General features: G+C 36.7%; 1 protein-coding gene across 2 annotated transcripts; it reads right to left on the bottom strand.

Moving 5' to 3' along the window:
* On the bottom strand, positions 1-15,607 carry LOC134742938 (polyadenylate-binding protein-interacting protein 1). Of its 2 annotated transcripts, none has more exons than XM_063676159.1 (8): positions 15,325-15,607; positions 13,515-13,723; positions 11,738-11,890; positions 11,013-11,231; positions 9,977-10,081; positions 7,117-7,267; positions 4,670-4,829; positions 1-2,514 (listed from the first exon to the last, which is right to left on the bottom strand). In XM_063676159.1, the coding sequence occupies exons 1-8, from the start codon at positions 15,431-15,433 to the stop codon at positions 2,415-2,417; spliced, it is 1,206 nt and encodes a 401-aa protein (XP_063532229.1). In that variant the 5' UTR covers positions 15,434-15,607; the 3' UTR covers positions 1-2,414. The 2 variants fall into 2 exon arrangements, with proteins under 2 accessions (XP_063532229.1, XP_063532228.1); XM_063676158.1 differs by having other exon boundaries at positions 4,670-4,844; positions 7,123-7,267.
* Between the last annotated feature and the right edge of the window lie 3,991 nt (positions 15,608-19,598).

The following is a 19,598-nucleotide window of genomic DNA, read 5'->3' as shown; positions in this document are numbered from 1 at the left end:
TACGTAGCGTGTGCCGCAATGTTATTTTGTAAATTATATTTAAAATAACTTGTTTACATTTAGTCCAAGGAAATCATAATAATCGCAAATATTCCACATGTTTACGTATAAATATAGACAAAACCAAAGTTATTGATTGTAGGAGATTTAAATTCTAAGGGCGTCCGCTAGGTTGCGCGGTTGCACGGAGCGGGTTACCGAAAAATAGTATGAGCGTTGCAAGGGCAACACTCTTTGATAGAGAAAGATAGTCTTATTGCGATTCCTATAAGAGTGCCATGATTTGTCCTTATCACCGACCGGGTGGCATCATAGGTAGGAGGCGATGGCGAAATACCGAAATTTATGAGTGGAAGAGAAAAAATCCTACGCTGCCCAAATTTTATCTGAATATTCTTTCTCTCACCCCCGGTCGCTCGGTGGCGCGTCTATAACTACTTGTATACTATGTCTATGGAGCGTTGCTTACTGGCGCAGACGCGTGCGACGGACTTGTTTACAGACACCCGCACCCGCACCCGCGTGCGTGCGCCCGCGCCTCGCCTAGCGGGCGCCCTAACAACAACGTGCTTGCGACGGCTGAAGTAGATGGCAATACAACCATGTTTTGTTCAGTTCAATTTTTAGTTCTTATGGCATCACCATTGGGACAATTTTGGCAGACCATGTTCTGTGGTAACTGAATCGTCAAACGTCAACTTTTGACAGCCAGAGTTACTACATGACGTACGGAGCTATACAGCGCCATCTATTATCAAATTACAAACACAATTTATCTTAGACTTCATAAGATCTCGTACAATCAATTCTTTGGAAAAAACCAAACGCCGGGTGGATTAAAGATATTTTATGTCATTATCAATTTCTCAATATTCAATAGATATATTTACACGTAAATCCCACAGTAAGTCCGTCAACATGCATTTGTTTAACGTGTGTACTGTATCGACAATCCTATTATGCTATTCAAGAAAAAAAGCATGTTTAAAATTAAAAAGCTCTTAAATAATGTCCAATTGTCTAACCACTCTAAAAGTCGCCATCTAGCAGCGCGGGAATAAAACTTTTTTCGAGTTTCTCAAGTTTTAATCTTGTAGAATATAGATGGCGCATAAAATGGTGTCTTCGGAAAAACAATAATCTATAGGGTACGTAAGGCCCTCCACGTGGTCCTAAGCTAAAGTAAGGACGCTAAGTACATTGACCCGCCATTTGCTATCTCTATCGCACGCGCATAAATTTATTGCTGTACTGCTCGCACAGTGGCATTGACCGCCGGCATCATGGGCGGGACAGCTATATAATTACGCGCGAGCGAGAGATAGGAACAGGCGGGTCGGGGAATGTACGAAATCGTTCGTGTTTAAGCTCTGGTTTCCAGTGCCGTCATATAGCGGCCGTAATACAGCGGTGAATCACGTCACTAGAATGTTGTCTATAACCAAATGGCGCGGTTTCCTAGAGGGCGGTAATTGACACCGTAACGTCAAAAAGCGGTGCCGCCATTTGCATGACGGCCGTCTTGACGGTGTCGATAGGTTCGTGAACGTTTTATTTGATAGCGGTGAAGCCATTTATATAATTGTTATAGGTATTGTGGTTTTTTTGATCGGACCGACGTGCAAAATGAGTTCCAACTCCAACTGGAGCAGCGAGGACGACGACATTTCAAATGCACCTTCTGTACCACGAGATTTTAATAAATGATTGGTGGCCAACGGCGTGTTATGAAGCCGTGGAACTCTCCACGTGTCGTCACCGTAAAGACGGCCGTCTTTTTGCGTCCGTAATATTACGGCCGCTATATGACGGCGTCCTTATTTTAACACTGCACCGACAGTGTGTAAATGCTACTATAAACATCTATTCATATTATATTTTCCTAGGATTTCACGTTTGTGGTAGAACTTTCACGCCATCGTTTGCCAAGTCGGGTTCAAAGATGGCTTGGACTACGATATTTCGGGGCCTTGAATCCGTCTGTTAAAGGCATAATCAGTTTCGAGTTTCGATTCGTCTAGTAAATAAGCTGCAGTAAATAAGGCGAATAATTGTCTATACAGGATTCGTCAACATTTTGTCATATTTTGCGAGGTAAAATTTTTTACTATGGGGCCGTATAAGGCTGGTTCATAACATCGACATCATTAAGCCTAAATGTTTGAAACACCCATTTTTTTATGATATAGGAGGCAAACGAACAGACAAATCGCTTGATGGTAAGCGATTACCGTCGCCCACGGACACCCGCAACCCCAGAGGGTTTCTAAACATATCCTCGCCAAATAAGGCATAACATTGAAAAATCCTTCCCATCTTCTAGAGTGATTACAAACTTGGTCGCTCTAGGGATAAATCTTTTTATAAGTAGTTTTGTGTTTTATATTTTTTTTAGCTCGCACACCGGACCGAGGTTATCGGTTGATCTGGTTGGACATCTTGAGGAACTCGAGGAAGCCGGCTTGCATCTCGGCGTCCATGCCGGTGTCCCAGGCGTCGTTCTCCAGTTCCTCGCTGAAATATTATATAGATGATAACATCTTATTGATTGATAGTTAACAAATCATTTCAATGTTTAGTAAAACTGGCATATTAGGGCCAGTTGCACCAACAACAGTTAATGAACTGATCAACATCATGCAGCAGAGATCGATGAAACTTCCCATACAATAAAATTTAGCCAACTCTTTAATGGTGACAGACGGTTTCGTGCAACCGACCCTTAGTCGTGCTAAATATCAGAAGCATGTTTAATTAAAGCTGTAACTAGTAGTTTAAGATGAGCTTTATTATAACTAAATACGTAAATATTTGGAGACTATATTACACAAATCAACCTAGCTTCAAACTAAGCAAAGCTTACACTATGGGTATTAGGCGACGACATACAAGGTGTAACAAAAATAGTGGGGATACGTTTAAGGGCATATTCTATATCGTGTTCTGATTAGACAAATTAGAAGATTTTTTTTTACACTTAATTTTTTTTTTCTATGGGCACAGAATAAATTATAGTACTAGGTACAGAAGTTTCACTCTCTAACAGAAGAGAGCAAAGCAAGCGCGAACAGGCGTCCGTTCCGTAGCGGTGCGTGGCAACTACTATGGCTAGACAACAAAATTGGTGTAGGCCGCATGTACTTGTAGCGACGCGACGAAATCGCGAAGTGAGCCACGCCTGCTATGGGGCAGGTGGTCCAAGCCGGCCAAAATTTTTTGCGTAAAAAAATTTTTCTTCTTATTTTTGCCGAATTTTCGAATATGCCCTTAAACGGATCCCCATTAATTTTGTTACACCTTGTACATACTTACATAGGTAAATACATAATTAGGTACATAGATAACATCCATAACTCAGGAACAAATATTCGAGGTAAACCCACAAATAAATGCTCTTACCAGGATTCAAACCCGGAACCTCCAGCTTCGTATGCAGGACCACTATCAAGTAGGCTTAGATTTTTAAGAAAGATTTTAGATTGTATAAAAAAAACAAAAATTTAGGGATGTAATGAAACCGATATATCGGCCGATACAATCAGCAGGCCGATATATCGGCATCGCCGATTTAAATACACCCGATATCACAGTTTGAAAAGCGCAAATACAAAATGATTTGCGCAACAGATTATCTGCTAATAATTTAAAAAAACTTTGTTTTCTTAACAAAAATGTACCTAAAGGTCCTAAAGTGAACTTTAATTGCTGATTTTGATTTACTTTTGCATTAATTTTGCATTTCTCTTTTATTTTTATTTTTCAGTTTTTCACACTTCACAAAATCGAGTAAACATGCGGTTTATGCATATTAAGTGCATAATTCTTTATTAATTGAATTTATTAAGTTACTACTAAGCCATCGGTATGGGTATCAGTATCGCCGATTATTTACTTCAAATATCGGTATCGTATCGGCGAAATCATGTATCGTTCCATCCCTAATAATATTTCTTAAAATTTGCCCCGCAATATAAGTAATAAGATTATTTTAAACTAACTAAATACACTTTAAAACAACGTAAACATTGTATGAAAAATAATGAAAATGGCACACCTTATTTTTCTAATTTCGATTTCACATGCGATCGGACAATAATCTAAAAAGTTAAAAATGGCGATCATTCAATATGACCAGTGACCACTTATACTAATATGTACTCAATTCATATTACAAAACATAAGATAAGATGAGATAAGCTTAAGATGTTTACAACCTTTTTGCGTCTAGATTCGTCGGTAACAATCACCTTTTTGGGAATTTTTGGTGCATCATAAAACCCAGAAAAACTAGAAGATTTTTAAAATTAGGATCCAGGATCCGTATGTAGGTGGCTCGTGCGGCAATGGGGTCGACAACTGTCAAAGATTTGCATAGCTTTCCACGGTCTCTAGTTTTGTTCTATGAGATTTGGCTTAAAGCGCTGGCATCCAGCGCTTTAAGCCAAATCTCCAGATGGCATCCAGCGTATCAAATTCCAAAAAAAAAGTATTTGACACAATTCTAGGGATTGACGGGGCAAAATAAAATACCTCGACCGGTCAAACTAATTTCCTCACGAGGCGGCTCGTTCCGCGCGGGCCTACCGGGGAATATTTCCGCGAATCTCGTAAAATAGTCGTACTGGCGTGGCGTACAGTCGGTCGGCTCGTATCGTACTCAGGTACTCACAGTATGTCCTCCTCGAGCGCGGCGGCCTTGGGCGGCAGGTTGCTCTGCAGGAAGGCGCACTCCTCGGCCGTGAGCGAGTGCCCGTCGGCCAGGAACCCGCCCCCCACCACGCCACCCCCGCCCCCGCCGTCGCCCGCGCCGGGACCCTCGCCGTTCGTCACTGTACCCAACGGACCTAATATATCAGAAAAATCTATATAAAATCATAACCTAAGGTACGTTATATATGGTCGACCTTCACCGATACGTCTGACGGATGAAACTTATATTTTATCGATATAAAAAATTTGTCACACACATTTTGTTAATATATAATTCAAGCGTCAGACAGATGAGTGCAATTATCCATATAAACTCACCTGTTTAAACACGGCAAACACATAATAGTAACGGGAAAAAGATAGGCAACATAATTGATTCATGTTGTACAAGTGGTATACTTTCCATTGGAACTTATTTCGTTCGTCAGACAAATCGGTGAAATTTTAAGTATTTTTTTTTTCGAAAATTTATTCAAAATAGCCTTGATTATATTTCTTTAGGCAACCCTATTTATTTATGTTTACATTGTTTACCAACATATTTTCTTTCATAAAATATAAGTTTCATCCGTCAGACGTATTGGTGAAGGTCGACCATATGTAACGTATCTCCTACTATCATATTTGGGGACAATTTTTGCACCGAACTGTAGCGAAATCCGGAATTAGGGGAGATGTGTGCAAAATGATCCCCTTAAGGGAAAAACTTTACTATGTTCTAAGTTGAAGAGAAAAACGCAAGATTTCGATATTTATTTAGTCCATTTACGTATCTAAGCAACTGCATACTCATTTCTCGTATTTTGCATGTAGTTTATTGATTATGTCATGTTTTCTAAAAGTCTAATAAAGGATCATTTTATACCTACAGTACCGGCCAATAATATATCACCATGTTTTAACGGTATTACTTTTTTTTAAATTTGTGAGTGACTTCCACCTCACTGCTTTAGGTAGTCTAGTAGTATTCCTTTATACGGGCGATGAGAAAAATTGGTCTCATGTACTTAATGGTTTTTTCATAGAGCTTTTTTTTAATGTATTGTTAACTTCATTTTTTTGCTAGAGGTTTTTTTTTGTAATATGCTGAGTATCCTATTGTAATTCACAGTATTTCATTGCAATGTTCATCATATATTTGTATAAAATGACTAGCAAAATATGCAATCTACAAACTAACCTATATTGTTTACTCTATACAAGCTCACACAAAAACACTCAAATGGGATATATTATTGGCCGGTACATGTATGGATAAAACTCCTACCTATTTTATAAATTACTATAGTTTTAGTTATACTTCTGTATGTAATTTTAGTTTTAAGTTTATCATGAATAAAAACAGTTGGAAAACGATCCCTAGGCTTGGGCGGCTAAAATTATCACAGATGATTCCTTTGTGATATCAGGATTTCTTCGTCTAAAATTAAATAATTTAATCCAGTCGATTCCAGTGTTTCTTTACTTTCAGAAGATGGATGCTGAGTTTTTTTTTTCACTTTTGCCCTTCTTTTTAACGCCACCAGAGGCACAGATTCTGCTTGCTATTTTAAAAGGCGATCCATAATTTAACCGCATTAAGAGCCCATAGCATTTCTACCTTAGGTCAATTTTTCGGAGTTAAGTGGCTTTGCGTACATAAATTTCGCGACATGATATGTTATGTAGTAAATTACTAATAGGGTAAAATGATTTCAGGGATCATTTTACGCCTACTAAAAGGGATAATTTTACCTTCAAACACCAAATTTGATAACATCAATAAAAATATAACTTTCAAATTCAACTTGCGTCGGTATAAACATCATTAAAGTATAGCTAAACATCTTTAAGATCTGACAGTGAAACACAATTTGAATAGAACGTAACATGTTAAAAGTAATGTAATTCGGAAAATGGACTTACCATAGATTAGACATATATTTTTTAATTATTTCCTAATAAAATCACGCTGCGTACTCGTACCGCCATGACAAGAGACAACTGGCGGGGCAGACGTTTATTGCATATTTAGATAGATGGCACCAGTAGTTGCTCACATACAATAGGGAATCATTTTACTTCGAGGGATCGTATTATACACATGTCCCCTAGAAAGCGGCGGATAAAATATTATCGCGTAAAATAAATCACATTAAAAGTGACTTGAAATGATAGAAAGTGCAAATCTTGTAGCAGAGGTGAGTCGAAATCCTTTTCGTTGTCTCGTATTTTGTCCCCAAAAAATGTGACGGAGTGGAGCTTTTCGTATGAGACGAAATTTAGTTTTGAATTTTTCTCATTTAAAATATAATCTACAGCTAGAAAGACATTAGCACTCGACTTTTTTTATTTATTCGATAGAAGACGGAAATACAAGCGTGACAGAGTGGTCAGAAACAAGAAGGTGTAGTGGAAGGTGCATACTCGTACCTCTGTTGGGCTCGGCGAGCCCCCAGCGCCCCTGGCGGAGCGCCAGCACGGCGCGCACGGCGGGCAGAGAGGCGCGGCGCTTGAGCCGCTCGAACATGGCGTGCATGCCGCCCGGGCAGTCCGCGTCCAGGGCTATGCCTGAAAGCTGATCACGAAACATTAGGTCGAACTCGAACTCGAACTCACACTCGCTTCCTGACATCTAATGTCTGCGAAAGATACTTCATACTCATACTCATACTCATTTATTTATAATAATATTTCTTATTACACGTCATAATTGGATTTACATAATATATTCAATTCATTCAAATAATCATTAATTAAATTAAAGTAAAATAATACAATATAAAAATAATCAACACATTTCAAATTTCCAATAATTAATAAAAATACAAAATATAAAATTAAATTAAGATTAAATCATTATTATTATATTCTGACATGTCATAAAAAGCTTTTGTGGTCAACCATTTTTTTAACTGATTATAGAATGTCAGGTCATTTTCAATATTTTTAATGCTATCAGGTAGTTTATTGTAGATACCCGGCCCTGCATTAGTTATCGTTTTGGAGGATTTCGCAAGTCGGCAACATGTCGAATCCAACTTATTTTTGTGTTTTTGTGTGATACGTGAACTTTTGAATGTCTTTATTGGAAATAGGTGTATGTTCATTCTAATATCAACTATTTATAATAAAATAGGAAAAACTATCTTCTAATCTCTACGAGTGCGTCAAACTAATCAGGGTTCGAAAGGATAATTATCAATGATAGTAATAATAATCGCGATAATCATCGTGATTTTTATGACTGATAATTATCGTTTTGATAATAACCTAAAATTTACGAAATCTAATTAGATTGTTACACGATGATTATCTTATATTTCAATGGTTAATAGAAAAAAAACTAATCAATATTAGGTCAGTTTTAACTTTTACATAGCAAAAAACGCCCCGATCATTATTTTTTTAGTTTTACTATCAAAGAAAAAAAAATATACCACCATCCATACCTGGGATAACTATCCGATATTTATTGGATACTTATCAAAGACTATAATTATCTGGATAATTTTGAACCCTGAAACTAATAACAAATACCGCGTTCTAAACGTCAACAACCAGTGAACTACATTCAATCGATCAAAATGAATTATACTAAATATATCGTTTGCGTTACACATTGAAAGAACGCAACGCAACGAACGCAAGAGTCATGCTGCATTACGAATGCGGTAAGGTCTGACTTTTATCATGTGAAATAGTTAACACATTCGAGCATATACCAGTGTGCCCAGTATATGAGACAATCAAATTTTCATTCGACAGAAAACATCATACAACGCATCACGCCACATCTAATAAAAATTAGCCCTAATGAAAAAAGAATAAGAAAACTATTCCGTCGCCTCTACAAAACTTTGACATATTGCTTTAAAATCTCATGAACTATTAACGTACCTACACGTACATCTCAATATATAACTTAAAAAATAGGACAGCATTTTCATTGTGGTTTTAACTTGGTAAATTGGTATTGGACTAACATTACAACGCTTATTCTTATTCTATTTATATAAGTGAAGACGCCAAAGAGAATAAATATTATCTCGGAAAAGAATCACAACATCGTTACGAAAAACTACGGTCATCAAAAAGCTTACAATCCATGGTTTAAGACAAAATCACGACGCGACCTCAATTATTGGGGTCACTGACGTCATCTTATGCATGAACGCATTAAAATAAATACATAATCATTGGAAGCATGTTTATTTCAAATTTCATCTTTTTAGCTTTGCCGCAGTCGGTTAAAATATCAACAAAACATATATAAACAAAGTCAAGCATCAGAAACGATAAGTTATAAATTAAGAGAAAACGACTGCGCGACCGTTATTATTGGGGTCACTGACGTCATCTTATGCATAACCGCATTAAAATAAATAAGTAATCATTGCAGCGAGCGACACGTTTATTTGTGCAGTATGCGTCAGCGCGAGTATCCGCGCATTTCTCAATCGTTCAGCAATATTTTTACCCGTGAAGATGGTATTCAGGGAGCTATGTATAACTATATATAACTCGGTTTTGCGGGTCTGCTTGTTTGCCTCCTATATCATAAAAAACCGGCCAAGTGCGAGTCGGACTCGCGCACGAAGGGTTCCGTACCATTACGGAAAAAAACAGCAAAAAAAATCACGTTTGTTGTATGGGAGCCCTATTTAAATATTTATATTATTCTGTTTTTAGTATTTGTTGTTATAGCGGCAACAGAAATACATCATCTGTGAAAATTTCAACTGTCTAGCTATCACGGTTCATGAGATACAGCCTGGTGACAGACAGACGGACATCGGAGTCTTAGTAATAGGGTCCCGTTTTTACACTTTGGGTACGGAACCCTAAAAAATGGGAAAACGCTGTTTGTCATAGGGGTATTTATATACGCTGCGACATTTTGCGTCGATACAAACACACGTTTTATAACTGCGTGATTGCATGGCGACAATGACAGTATTTAAATTACTGTATCACTCTTGTATTGAGAATGAATCGCGAAGTGTAAATGGCCTTAATTTCAATACCGACTTAGTTGCAGGTGGTGCTGTTATACCATATCTCGGCTTACCTATCCACGATCCTTAATATATTCACTGCCAGTGCGCTACGAACGAAGCCGATAACATGGTTTTCCCATTAGTAACGAAAGCTCCTACGAACAGAGAATCCGCCTAGCAGGTCGCTTGTAGAGAATGTGTTAGGTGAAGTGATGGAATGGGCCCTACCTACATAAGGCCACAAATTCAAGTCAATACATTTTAATCGTCGCTCGCTAGTAAGTTACCTTGAGGAGCTGGCACACGGACTTGATGTTGGCCTCGTTGTCGGTGTCGAGGAGGTGTAGGAGCACCTTGCACAGGCTCTCGCCGAGCGACCGGATCCGCCCGCCCTGGGACAAACAACATACTCATTTAAGAGAGGGCGTAAAGCGAAACTTGCGACGGAAGATATGGCCGTTGCTCAGGATTTTACCTTTCATCTCAATTACTCTGAAAAAATTTCTGTTTAAAACTTTGCTCGTCGGATCCCTCGGCTATATCGCTAGCTATTACTAAAATTATACTGCTATGGCATGCAGGCAGGGTTCGAAAGGATAATTATCAATGATAGTTATCTTGATAATTATCGTGATTTTTATGCCTGATAATTATCGATTTGATAATAACCTAAAATTTACGAAATATAATAAGATTGTTACATCATGATTATCTTATATTTCAATGGTTAATAAAAAAACTAATCAATATTAGGTCAGTTTTTATTTGTACATTAATAGCAAAAAACGTCCCAATCATTATTTTTTAAGATCATAGACTTCAAAAAAAAAATATAGCACCATCCATACCTGGGATAATTATCCGATATTTATCGGATAATTATCAAAGAATATAATTATCTGGATAATTTCGAACCCTGCAGCAGGGTAACGATATACAACTGATAATTATAGAAAATTAGACATGTTTTCGGGATTTTTTTCTATTGAGCCTACCTTTAAGGTTTTGGTTGGAGTCTGCCCTTACAAATATAGTCTAGTTTCCGTGTGATTTTATTCATGGCATTAGCCCTTGACTAAAAGATAGGAAGTCATATAAATCTCGGCAAAGCCTTGCACGTTCTTATAAAACCAAATAAAACTGCCTTGTTAGTGTATTACGGATACCTACGTATGTTCCGTCTCTCAGATGTGGAATTATATTGCGGGGTAACTAAACAGCCCTGAACAAAATGTATGTAAAAAGCGATATGGGATCTCTAAAACCAACAGATTCATGTAAACACTGGGAAGTGGGAAGAAGTTCTGGCGGCATGTAACTAACCTGGCTGTCCTCTAGCTGGGTGTAGATCTCGGCCAGGAACATGGCGAAGCCGCGCACGTTCTCCTCGGAGCCCTCGAGGCCGGTGATGATCTTGTTCTCGTCGGCGGAGCAGCGCTCGAGCAGACAGGCCCGGAAGGTGGACTCCTCCGGCGGGGCGAGGGAGTCGTACATGGAGCAGAGACGAGCGCCGTTGTAGCGGAAGTTGGGCTCCCCGATCGACTGGGGGCAAATGTGTACGTTACAAACTGGGCAGGTGCGTTTACTTACATACTTACAATAATTCGTGACAATCATAAATCATACAAAACCCTGTTTCCAATTGGAAATTTTTCAGCTAACGAGCAGACAAAGCATCTGATGGGAATACTCGCTTAATAAATAGTTGATTTTTAGCATATAAACTTGTAATTTTTATATTTGATTTCTTCGAACTTCAGCTAATCCTGTAAGTGTTTATGTATATTGACAATGCAGCAATTGATTTAACCAGTATCAACCATTAGACTTATATTGACCGGGATATAGACCGTGATTACCTTTTGTATAGTTTATGAGCGCCCGATATTTCGACGCAATTACATGCATCTTATATCCCAAGTTATATCCTGGTCAATATAAGTCAAGTGAAACTAACCGTGTATCATTCAAAACTCAGTATCAACCATATTTCGTTGGTAAACTACTATGGTCCTAAGGTACTTTGGCACCTGAGTTGTCAAGCGTACCTGGTTGACGATGGCGTCGATGAGCGCCCTCGTGTAACTCCGCTCATGCAGCATGGAGGCGAACGAGTCAACCAACGGTCCGCACAGGGTGTCGAATTTGCCCGGGTCGAAGGTTATCTCGCACATCACTGTTATCAGGTTGCCGATGTTCTCCTGCGCGAAAATAATAGATTCAATGACTTTGGTTATTTCGGTAATGGTTAACGAACTTTACATGCTTTAAATAATTGTTAATTTTATCTTGTTTACTCTATATTGTTTGGCAATGATAATGTCCTGTACATATAAGTTATCTGATGCATTTAATTTATAAATAGTAACCTAATGACTACTACTACTGTATACTATTCTGAAAGTCCAGTTTCTCGCGCCAGTATGTTCTCGCTGATACGTGTAGGAGGCTAAATACTCAGAGGACTTGATCATTCACAATAAAGGCTTAATAGTACATTATGATGATACAATTGCGAACAATGGGAAATTCGCAACGAGTGGCGATAAATTGAAACACGACCGAAGGGAGGGTTTTAAATCGCCACGAGTTGGGAATTACCTATTCGCACATGTATCGTACAACGTTTACATATGGCATTTTAAATAATTGAAATAGTTAATGGGTAATGTGCTAATTATCGCACTAGTGCGGTAAAGTAGCACCATATGTACTGTAAATAAAGTTATACAGCAGCTCAACATGCAAACTATTATAAAAAAAGATTCCAAGTACTGGAACTCTCATGAACATTAAGAGGGGCGTAAAAATTAGAAGGGAATAAAATATATGACTAATGACGGAAGATATGGCCATAGCGTTATAACGGTTTGTATCAATACCTCTGAAAATATACTTCTGATTAAATTAATGCTCGTCACGTCCCTCGGCTGTATTACTTAGCTATCTTGTACTAAAATTATACCCCTGTGGTATATACAGGGTAACAATATACAAATGAAATTAAATGAAAATGACACATGTTTTCGTGATTTTATCTATCAAGCCTACTTCTAACCTGGTATAAGGTTTTGGTCGGAGTCTGCCCTTGTGAATATAAACTAAGGTCCGTTTTTTTATTCCGTAGACTAAAATGACGTTTCATGTGTAAGACATGACATTTCTTAGTACCACATGAAATGTCATTTTAGTCTACGGAATAAAAAAAACAGAGTATAGTTTCCAAGTGAATTATTTATTTCATGGCTTTTGCCTGTGTAAAAACGTGTAACAAATGTTCCAATTCAATATAAAAACTACAATTTTGCGTTAGCCCCCCTCTTGAACAAGCTTAACGTTGATAAAGTTAGACCATAGCATCATAAAAGTTTGACCTTTAAAATAACACTTGCACAGTCAGGGCTACCAAGATCTCTCTGCCAACTTAGCTTCGTCTAACTCTTATGCATATATTAACTAATAACTAGCGACGCGCCCCCGCGTCGCACGGGTGCAATGCTGATGTATTATACATATAAACCTTCCTCTTGCATCACTCTATTTATTTAAAAAAACCGCATCAAAATCCGTTGCGTAGTTTTAAAGATTTAAGCATACATAGGGACAGACAGATAGCAGGAAGCAGCTTTGTTTTATACTATGTAGTGATAGTTTAATTCATGTTTGTAAAATCTAACAAACCGTTAATAATTGTTTGCGCCTATCCACCATTTTGACATTTGTTTGTTAGAAAGAGACAGTTAGAGAGTTTTATGAATAAAGCAAAGTATAGACTGTCGGGTCTATGGCATAAATCTGCGGGTAGTAAATTCAGGATACACTTACCCTCAAGTCCATGTTCTCAGCCTCCTCAAGCGAGTAGGACATGGTGTCGAAGTTGTACGGGTTCTGGTCCTGCGCCTGCCGCAGGCGGTCCTGCACGGAGAACCTCTGGGGCCTATAGGGGGATGGGTCCGCAGCATACGTCTGCGGGGTGTAGTTTGGCGGGTACCATTCCTTCGCCTCCGCGGACAGGTTCGACTTGGGTGCTTCCACTGGTCAACAAAATTACAAAAACAATTCAAATGTGAAAGTTATTACATTGTATCAGTAAAATATATTGCATGTGCGAGTCGGACTCGCGCACCGAGGGTTCCGTACTTTTTTTAGTATTCGTTGTTATAGCGGCAACAGAAATACATTATCTGTGAAAATTTCCTTTGTCTAGCTATCACGGTTCATGAGATACAGCCTGGTGACAGACAGACGGACAGCGGAGTCTTTGTAATAGGGTCCCCTTTTGGTATGGAACCCTAAAAAAAACTTGGGGAAAAAATTACAGATAAAATTTCATCAAAGATTGCATGTATGATGTCTGATATCTGATAGTAATAAGTATTAATCTGCAACAAGTTGATTGACCTCAAGGTTCTACATTAAACACAAAGATACTTAAAATTTGCAAACCAAAAATAAAAGTGATCTTCATTTTTATTTCTGGCAAACAAAAATGTAATAATGTGTGTGTGCAGTTTAAGGAAAAGTGAAAAATACAATAAAAACAGTGAAAAGAAAAAAGTAGTTTGTACATGAATGTGTATCATAAATAATATTTGCATCTATTTAAAGACATCTTATGGAAAAGAAACATATAGATATGAATATTGAAAGTAAATGTTCATCAATTCCATTCTTATTGTTGGTGATCAATAAGGTGTAACTGAATAATGATGCAACTTAGAAATCACCTTAATTGACAACCAACAATGAGATAATTTTTAGGCATATTTTGCGAGGAGAATATATGCAGTGTTGTATGGAGGTTCATTGTCTTTAATATTTACTAATCTCTGGAGAAAGCATTTAAAAAAAAAAATTCTGTATAGTTTTAAAAAACATAAAACAACCCTTTAATACAGATCTCTTTTTATTGAAGATCTCTTTTTTTTACATTAATTCTTCAATATTGTCAGGTCAGGTCATTCTGGTGAAACAAACTTGAAATTATTTGTGTAGAATAAATTAGATATGTTATTAAACTGTGATGATGATGAAAAATTATGTTTATCATTTCAGTATCATTTAGGTGACAACAGTCACATTCCAAAGTCCAAATAGCAACTAATTTGATTCTGATCTGCTAATCAAGGGGCACCAGGGGGTACCCTTAAGGTTGGGGTATATATTATATGAAAATTTTGGCAGGAAACTGGCTTTTTTGAATAATGAAACTAGTATTTTATACAAATTTCTAATATCAAAAGCTGCTTACTCAGGCATGAATGTAGGACACTATTTCTTAAAATCCTGTGTGACACAGACACATGTGGCTCCCTCAAAGAAATTAAATCACAGGTCAAAGCACTTGATCAAATTGTCACACTAGATAATTACGTATGTATTTATACAAAATGAGCAAATTGCATAAACTATAAAAACGTATAGTTCTGAAGACGAATCAAGGATTCAACGGAAAATACCGCAAGTATGCGGCCGGCCGTCTTACTTCTGTCAAATTACGTCTACGTCATTAGAAATTGAAATCCTTACTTTCACCTGAAGACTTGAACAAAAACGCAGTTAACTGGCCGACTATGGCGACGTCATCGCGCGTTGGCTCGGTTTGAGAAGTACGGAATTTACTGCGTCCTGTTACCTTTAGCATCCTCGACGACGTTCTTCGGGCGCCGAAGCTCCCGCGGCTGGTTTTCTGGCTGCTGCCAACCGCGGCCTCTGCCTCTCCCCCCGATGTCTCCGTTATTCATTTCACAAATTTTAGTCTTCCGCAGTAATTCTGTAAGAATGTCTTTGTAGAAATCTCATAACCCAAAGAAGGATGTTTCTTTGTGCACTTGTTATATCCACAGTTTTCTGCTTTCATTAATTAAACACGTAAACAAAGACGAAATACGCTCAAGTCAGTTTCTACGTTTCTACAGCGATCCTCCATGTTATTTGTGCGAGCGGGACGGAAAATATTTGTACTATTCACTCATGGACGCGTTCATAATCTAGTTATTTCCAGAAAAATCTACGTTCATAAATATTGTTGTCTTCTTTTATTATTGATTGTGAATTTTCAAAATATAAAAAAAAACCCAAAGGGTAAAAACGGGACCCTATTACTAAGACTCCGCTGTCCGTCTGTCTGTCACCAGGCTGTATCTCATGAACCGTGATAGCTAGACAGTTGAAATTTTCACAGATGATGTATTTCTGTTGTCGCTATAAAGGGCCCTCCACACTCATGCGCGAAGACGCGAACGCGAGTGTGGAGAGCATACTAAAAAGTACGGAACCCTCGGTGCGCAAGTCCGACTCGCACTTGGCCGGTTTTTTTAATTTTATGATATGTATTTATTTATTTAGAAAAATCTGTATTTTAAACCACAAAAAATATTGGAAGCCACGCGTAGCGTTCGTCGTCGAGATTACAAAAAAACATGTAGTCATACTTGTTATGAACAAAATGCTGCACTTCATGATAAAAGCAAGCCGCTTTGCACAGTGATAGTAGGGACCAAACCGAGCGATTTGACCCGCAGCAGCGGCAGTTTCACCCCTTAGGAACAGAGATGGCGCCACTTCTTTAAAAAATATTTCAAAAAATTCTACAAACTAAACCAGTGAACCGATTTAAATATTTAATATCTCAAGTGAAAGTTCATTATATACATTACATTTAAAAAAATATATACTGAATACTTTTGACAAAAAACGGCATCTTAAGTTTTTTTTTTCTCGATTGATTGTTTTTACTTGATTTCTCAAAAAAAATGTATGGAACATGAATAGTTTAATGCATGTATATATTACTGAATAAATAACAAGTATTATAAAAAAAACCCGACACCGATACCTCTCATACTTCGCGAAATATGAAAGTTTGAATGTGTGTAAATTTCTTCAAAATATATTTCAAAAAATTCTACAAGCTAAACTACTTGACCGATTTCAATGTTTAATATCTAAAATAAAAGCTCATTATATACATTACTTATAAAAAAATACTCAAAAAACATATACTGAATACTTTTGGCAAAAAACGGCATCTTAAGTTTTTTTTTCTTACTCGATTGATAGTTTTTACTTGATTTCTTAAAAAAAATATTATGGAACATGAATAGTTTAATACATGTATATATTACTGAATAAATAACAAGTATTATCCCGACACCGATACCTTTTATTCTTCACGAAATATTTAAGTTCAATTATGCACGCTCTTACAAATAAATTTATTTAAAAGAAATCTTCAACCGCAGTAAGTGCACTGATTTTAATATGAAATGTGTCATATGAAAAGAAATCACCCAATTTAGTTAAATAAATAAATAAAACCTGAATAAAGTTTTTTCCTGGTGCTGAATTACAAAAAAAAAATAACAAAATAGAAACTATTTTTATTTAAAGTGACTACATTCGTAAACAAAAAACTTAAATGCCCTCTTCGGCTTCAGGTTCGGGTAGATGTAGAACTGAAAAAGAAAAGTCGTTTTGAAGGACTCTTACCATTCCAATACTACAAAATCACCGATCATACATGAACTGGTTGCTGTAGATTACTGTTTAATTATTTTTGTGCCTAGCTGATAACCATTAAACCTATAATTTTGTGCCAGACCTATAATCAGTGGTCAGTATGCAAAATCACCATGCAGATTTGGAGCCACAATGGTCCAAGAGGCTTAATTGCGACCAAATCGCTGTAACTGCCGACAATTCTGCAGTGCAACTCTCTTTTTCCTTAGTCCATCCCTAAGAAGATGTACATGGTATGGAAACTTCTGGTTCCAGAGGAGCGTTTCCCCATATATTGGTAAGCTGCTCGAAGTGCATGTTTATAAAGAGCAGCTGATGTAGGTGGCAGGCTTGTCACAAGCTTGTTTTTTGAAATTGTAACTATAGCAAAACAATTACACAAATCTAGGGTTACTTTATACTAAAATTAAAATATGTAGGTACACACCTAACAACTGACAAAATCAAAAACTTAAAAGTTGACGTACTCCTATTTTCCCGTCTTTTTATAGTGGCCAGAGAAAGGCAGCTTGATCTGAACGAATTCTTCCAGTACGAAAACCAAATTTGTCCACCTTCTTTGTCAGTCAATGGAGGGCTTCGTTCAGGGAACAAATCTCTCGGCCAATTTCAAAGCAGATGATTTGGCCGAGAAATTGGAACCTGCCTACCCTGCCACCTACATCATGCACTTCGAGCAGCTTACCAAGTGGGTCATATATGGGGAACGCTCTGAAACCAGAAGTTTCCATACCATGTCCATCTTCTTGGGGATGGACTAAGGAAAAAGAGAGTTGGACTCCAGAATGGTCGGCAGTTACAGCGATTTGGTCGCAATTAAGCCTCTTGGACCATTGTGGCTGTAAATCTGGCTGCGAAACTATGCGTTGTGGGTGTCATCGCGTCAGCTTACCATGTACAGCCCAGTGTAAATCATGCAAAGGTGGCTGTATTTTATTTATTTATTTATTTATTTATTTGGGATCACCAACAGACAATACATCATGAAAAAACAATCTGTAGCTTACCTAACATTGAGGTTAGATGTTTGTCCAATTATAGGTAGCCACAGCTTATACCAGTATCTTAGGATATACAATATAGGTACAGTAGGACATTTAGACTTAAGCTATTAATAAATAAAATTTTACAATTATTTAACAATTATTAAAATATTAAGAGAATAAGAGCAATTTGCACTTTGCAATAGAAAAGTGATGAATACTTAATTAACATTAACATATTTTAAGAGAGAGATGAGGAAAACATGCAGGGACATGAAAATACAATTTAAGTGTTAATGTTTCAGCCTAACCTAACATGCACATTACCGTCTCTCGGAGTCCTGGGAGCTGAAATACTTCAGCACTTTTCTTTTAAAATCTATGAGGCTGTTACCAAGTATATCAGCCTTCAAGGAGTTCGGGAGATGATTGTAAGTATAAATCAAAAGTAAGTTAATGTAGTTCTCAATCCAGGGTTATTTTGCATGCTGACCACTGATTAACGACTTTTCTTTTTCAGTTCTACATCTACCGAAGAGGACATTTAAGTTTTTTGTTTAGAAATGTAGTCACTTTAAATAAAAATAATCTCTATTTTGTTATATTTTTTTGTAATTCAGCACCAGAAAAAAACTTTATTCAGTTTTTTTTTTATTAAAATAAATTGGGTGATTTCATTTCATATGACACATTTCATATTAAAATCAGTGCACTTACTGTGGTTGAAGATTTCTTTTAAATAAATTTATTTGTAAGAGCGTGCATAATTGAACTTAAATATTTCGTGAAGAATTAAAGGTATCGGTGTCGGGTTTTTTTTATAATATATGTTATTTATTCAGTAATATATACATGTATTAAACTATTCATGTTCCATAATTTTTTTTTAAGAAATCAAGTAAAAACTATCAATCGAGTAAGAAAAAAAAAATTAAGATGCCGTTTTTTGCCGAAAGTATTCAGCATATGTTTTTTGAGTATTTTTTATAAGTAATGTATATATTAAGCTTTTATTTTAGATATTAAACATTGAAATCGGTCAAATAGTTTAGCTTGTAGAATTTTTTGAAATATATTTTGAAGAAATTTACACTCACATTCAAACTTTCATATTTCGTGAAGTATGAGAGGTATCGGTGTCGAGATTTTTGAATAATACTTGTTGTTTATTCAGTAATATGCACATGTATTAAACTATTTATATTCCATACATTTTTTTTGAGAAATCAAGGAAAAACTATCAATCGAGTAAAAAAAAAACTTAAGATGCCGTTTTTTGTCAAAAGTATTTAGTATATTTTTTTTATGTATTTTTAAAAAAGTAACGTATATAATAAGCTTTCATTTGAGATATTAAACATTTAAATCGGTTCATTGGTTTAGCTTGTAGAATTTTTTGAAATAT

Source organism: Cydia strobilella, chromosome 7 (assembly GCF_947568885.1).
Source record: "Cydia strobilella chromosome 7, ilCydStro3.1, whole genome shotgun sequence".
Lineage (NCBI taxonomy): Eukaryota > Metazoa > Arthropoda > Insecta > Lepidoptera > Tortricidae > Cydia > Cydia strobilella.
Note: the sequence above shows the minus strand (reverse complement) of the source record. Positions and strands in the feature narration are given on the sequence as shown.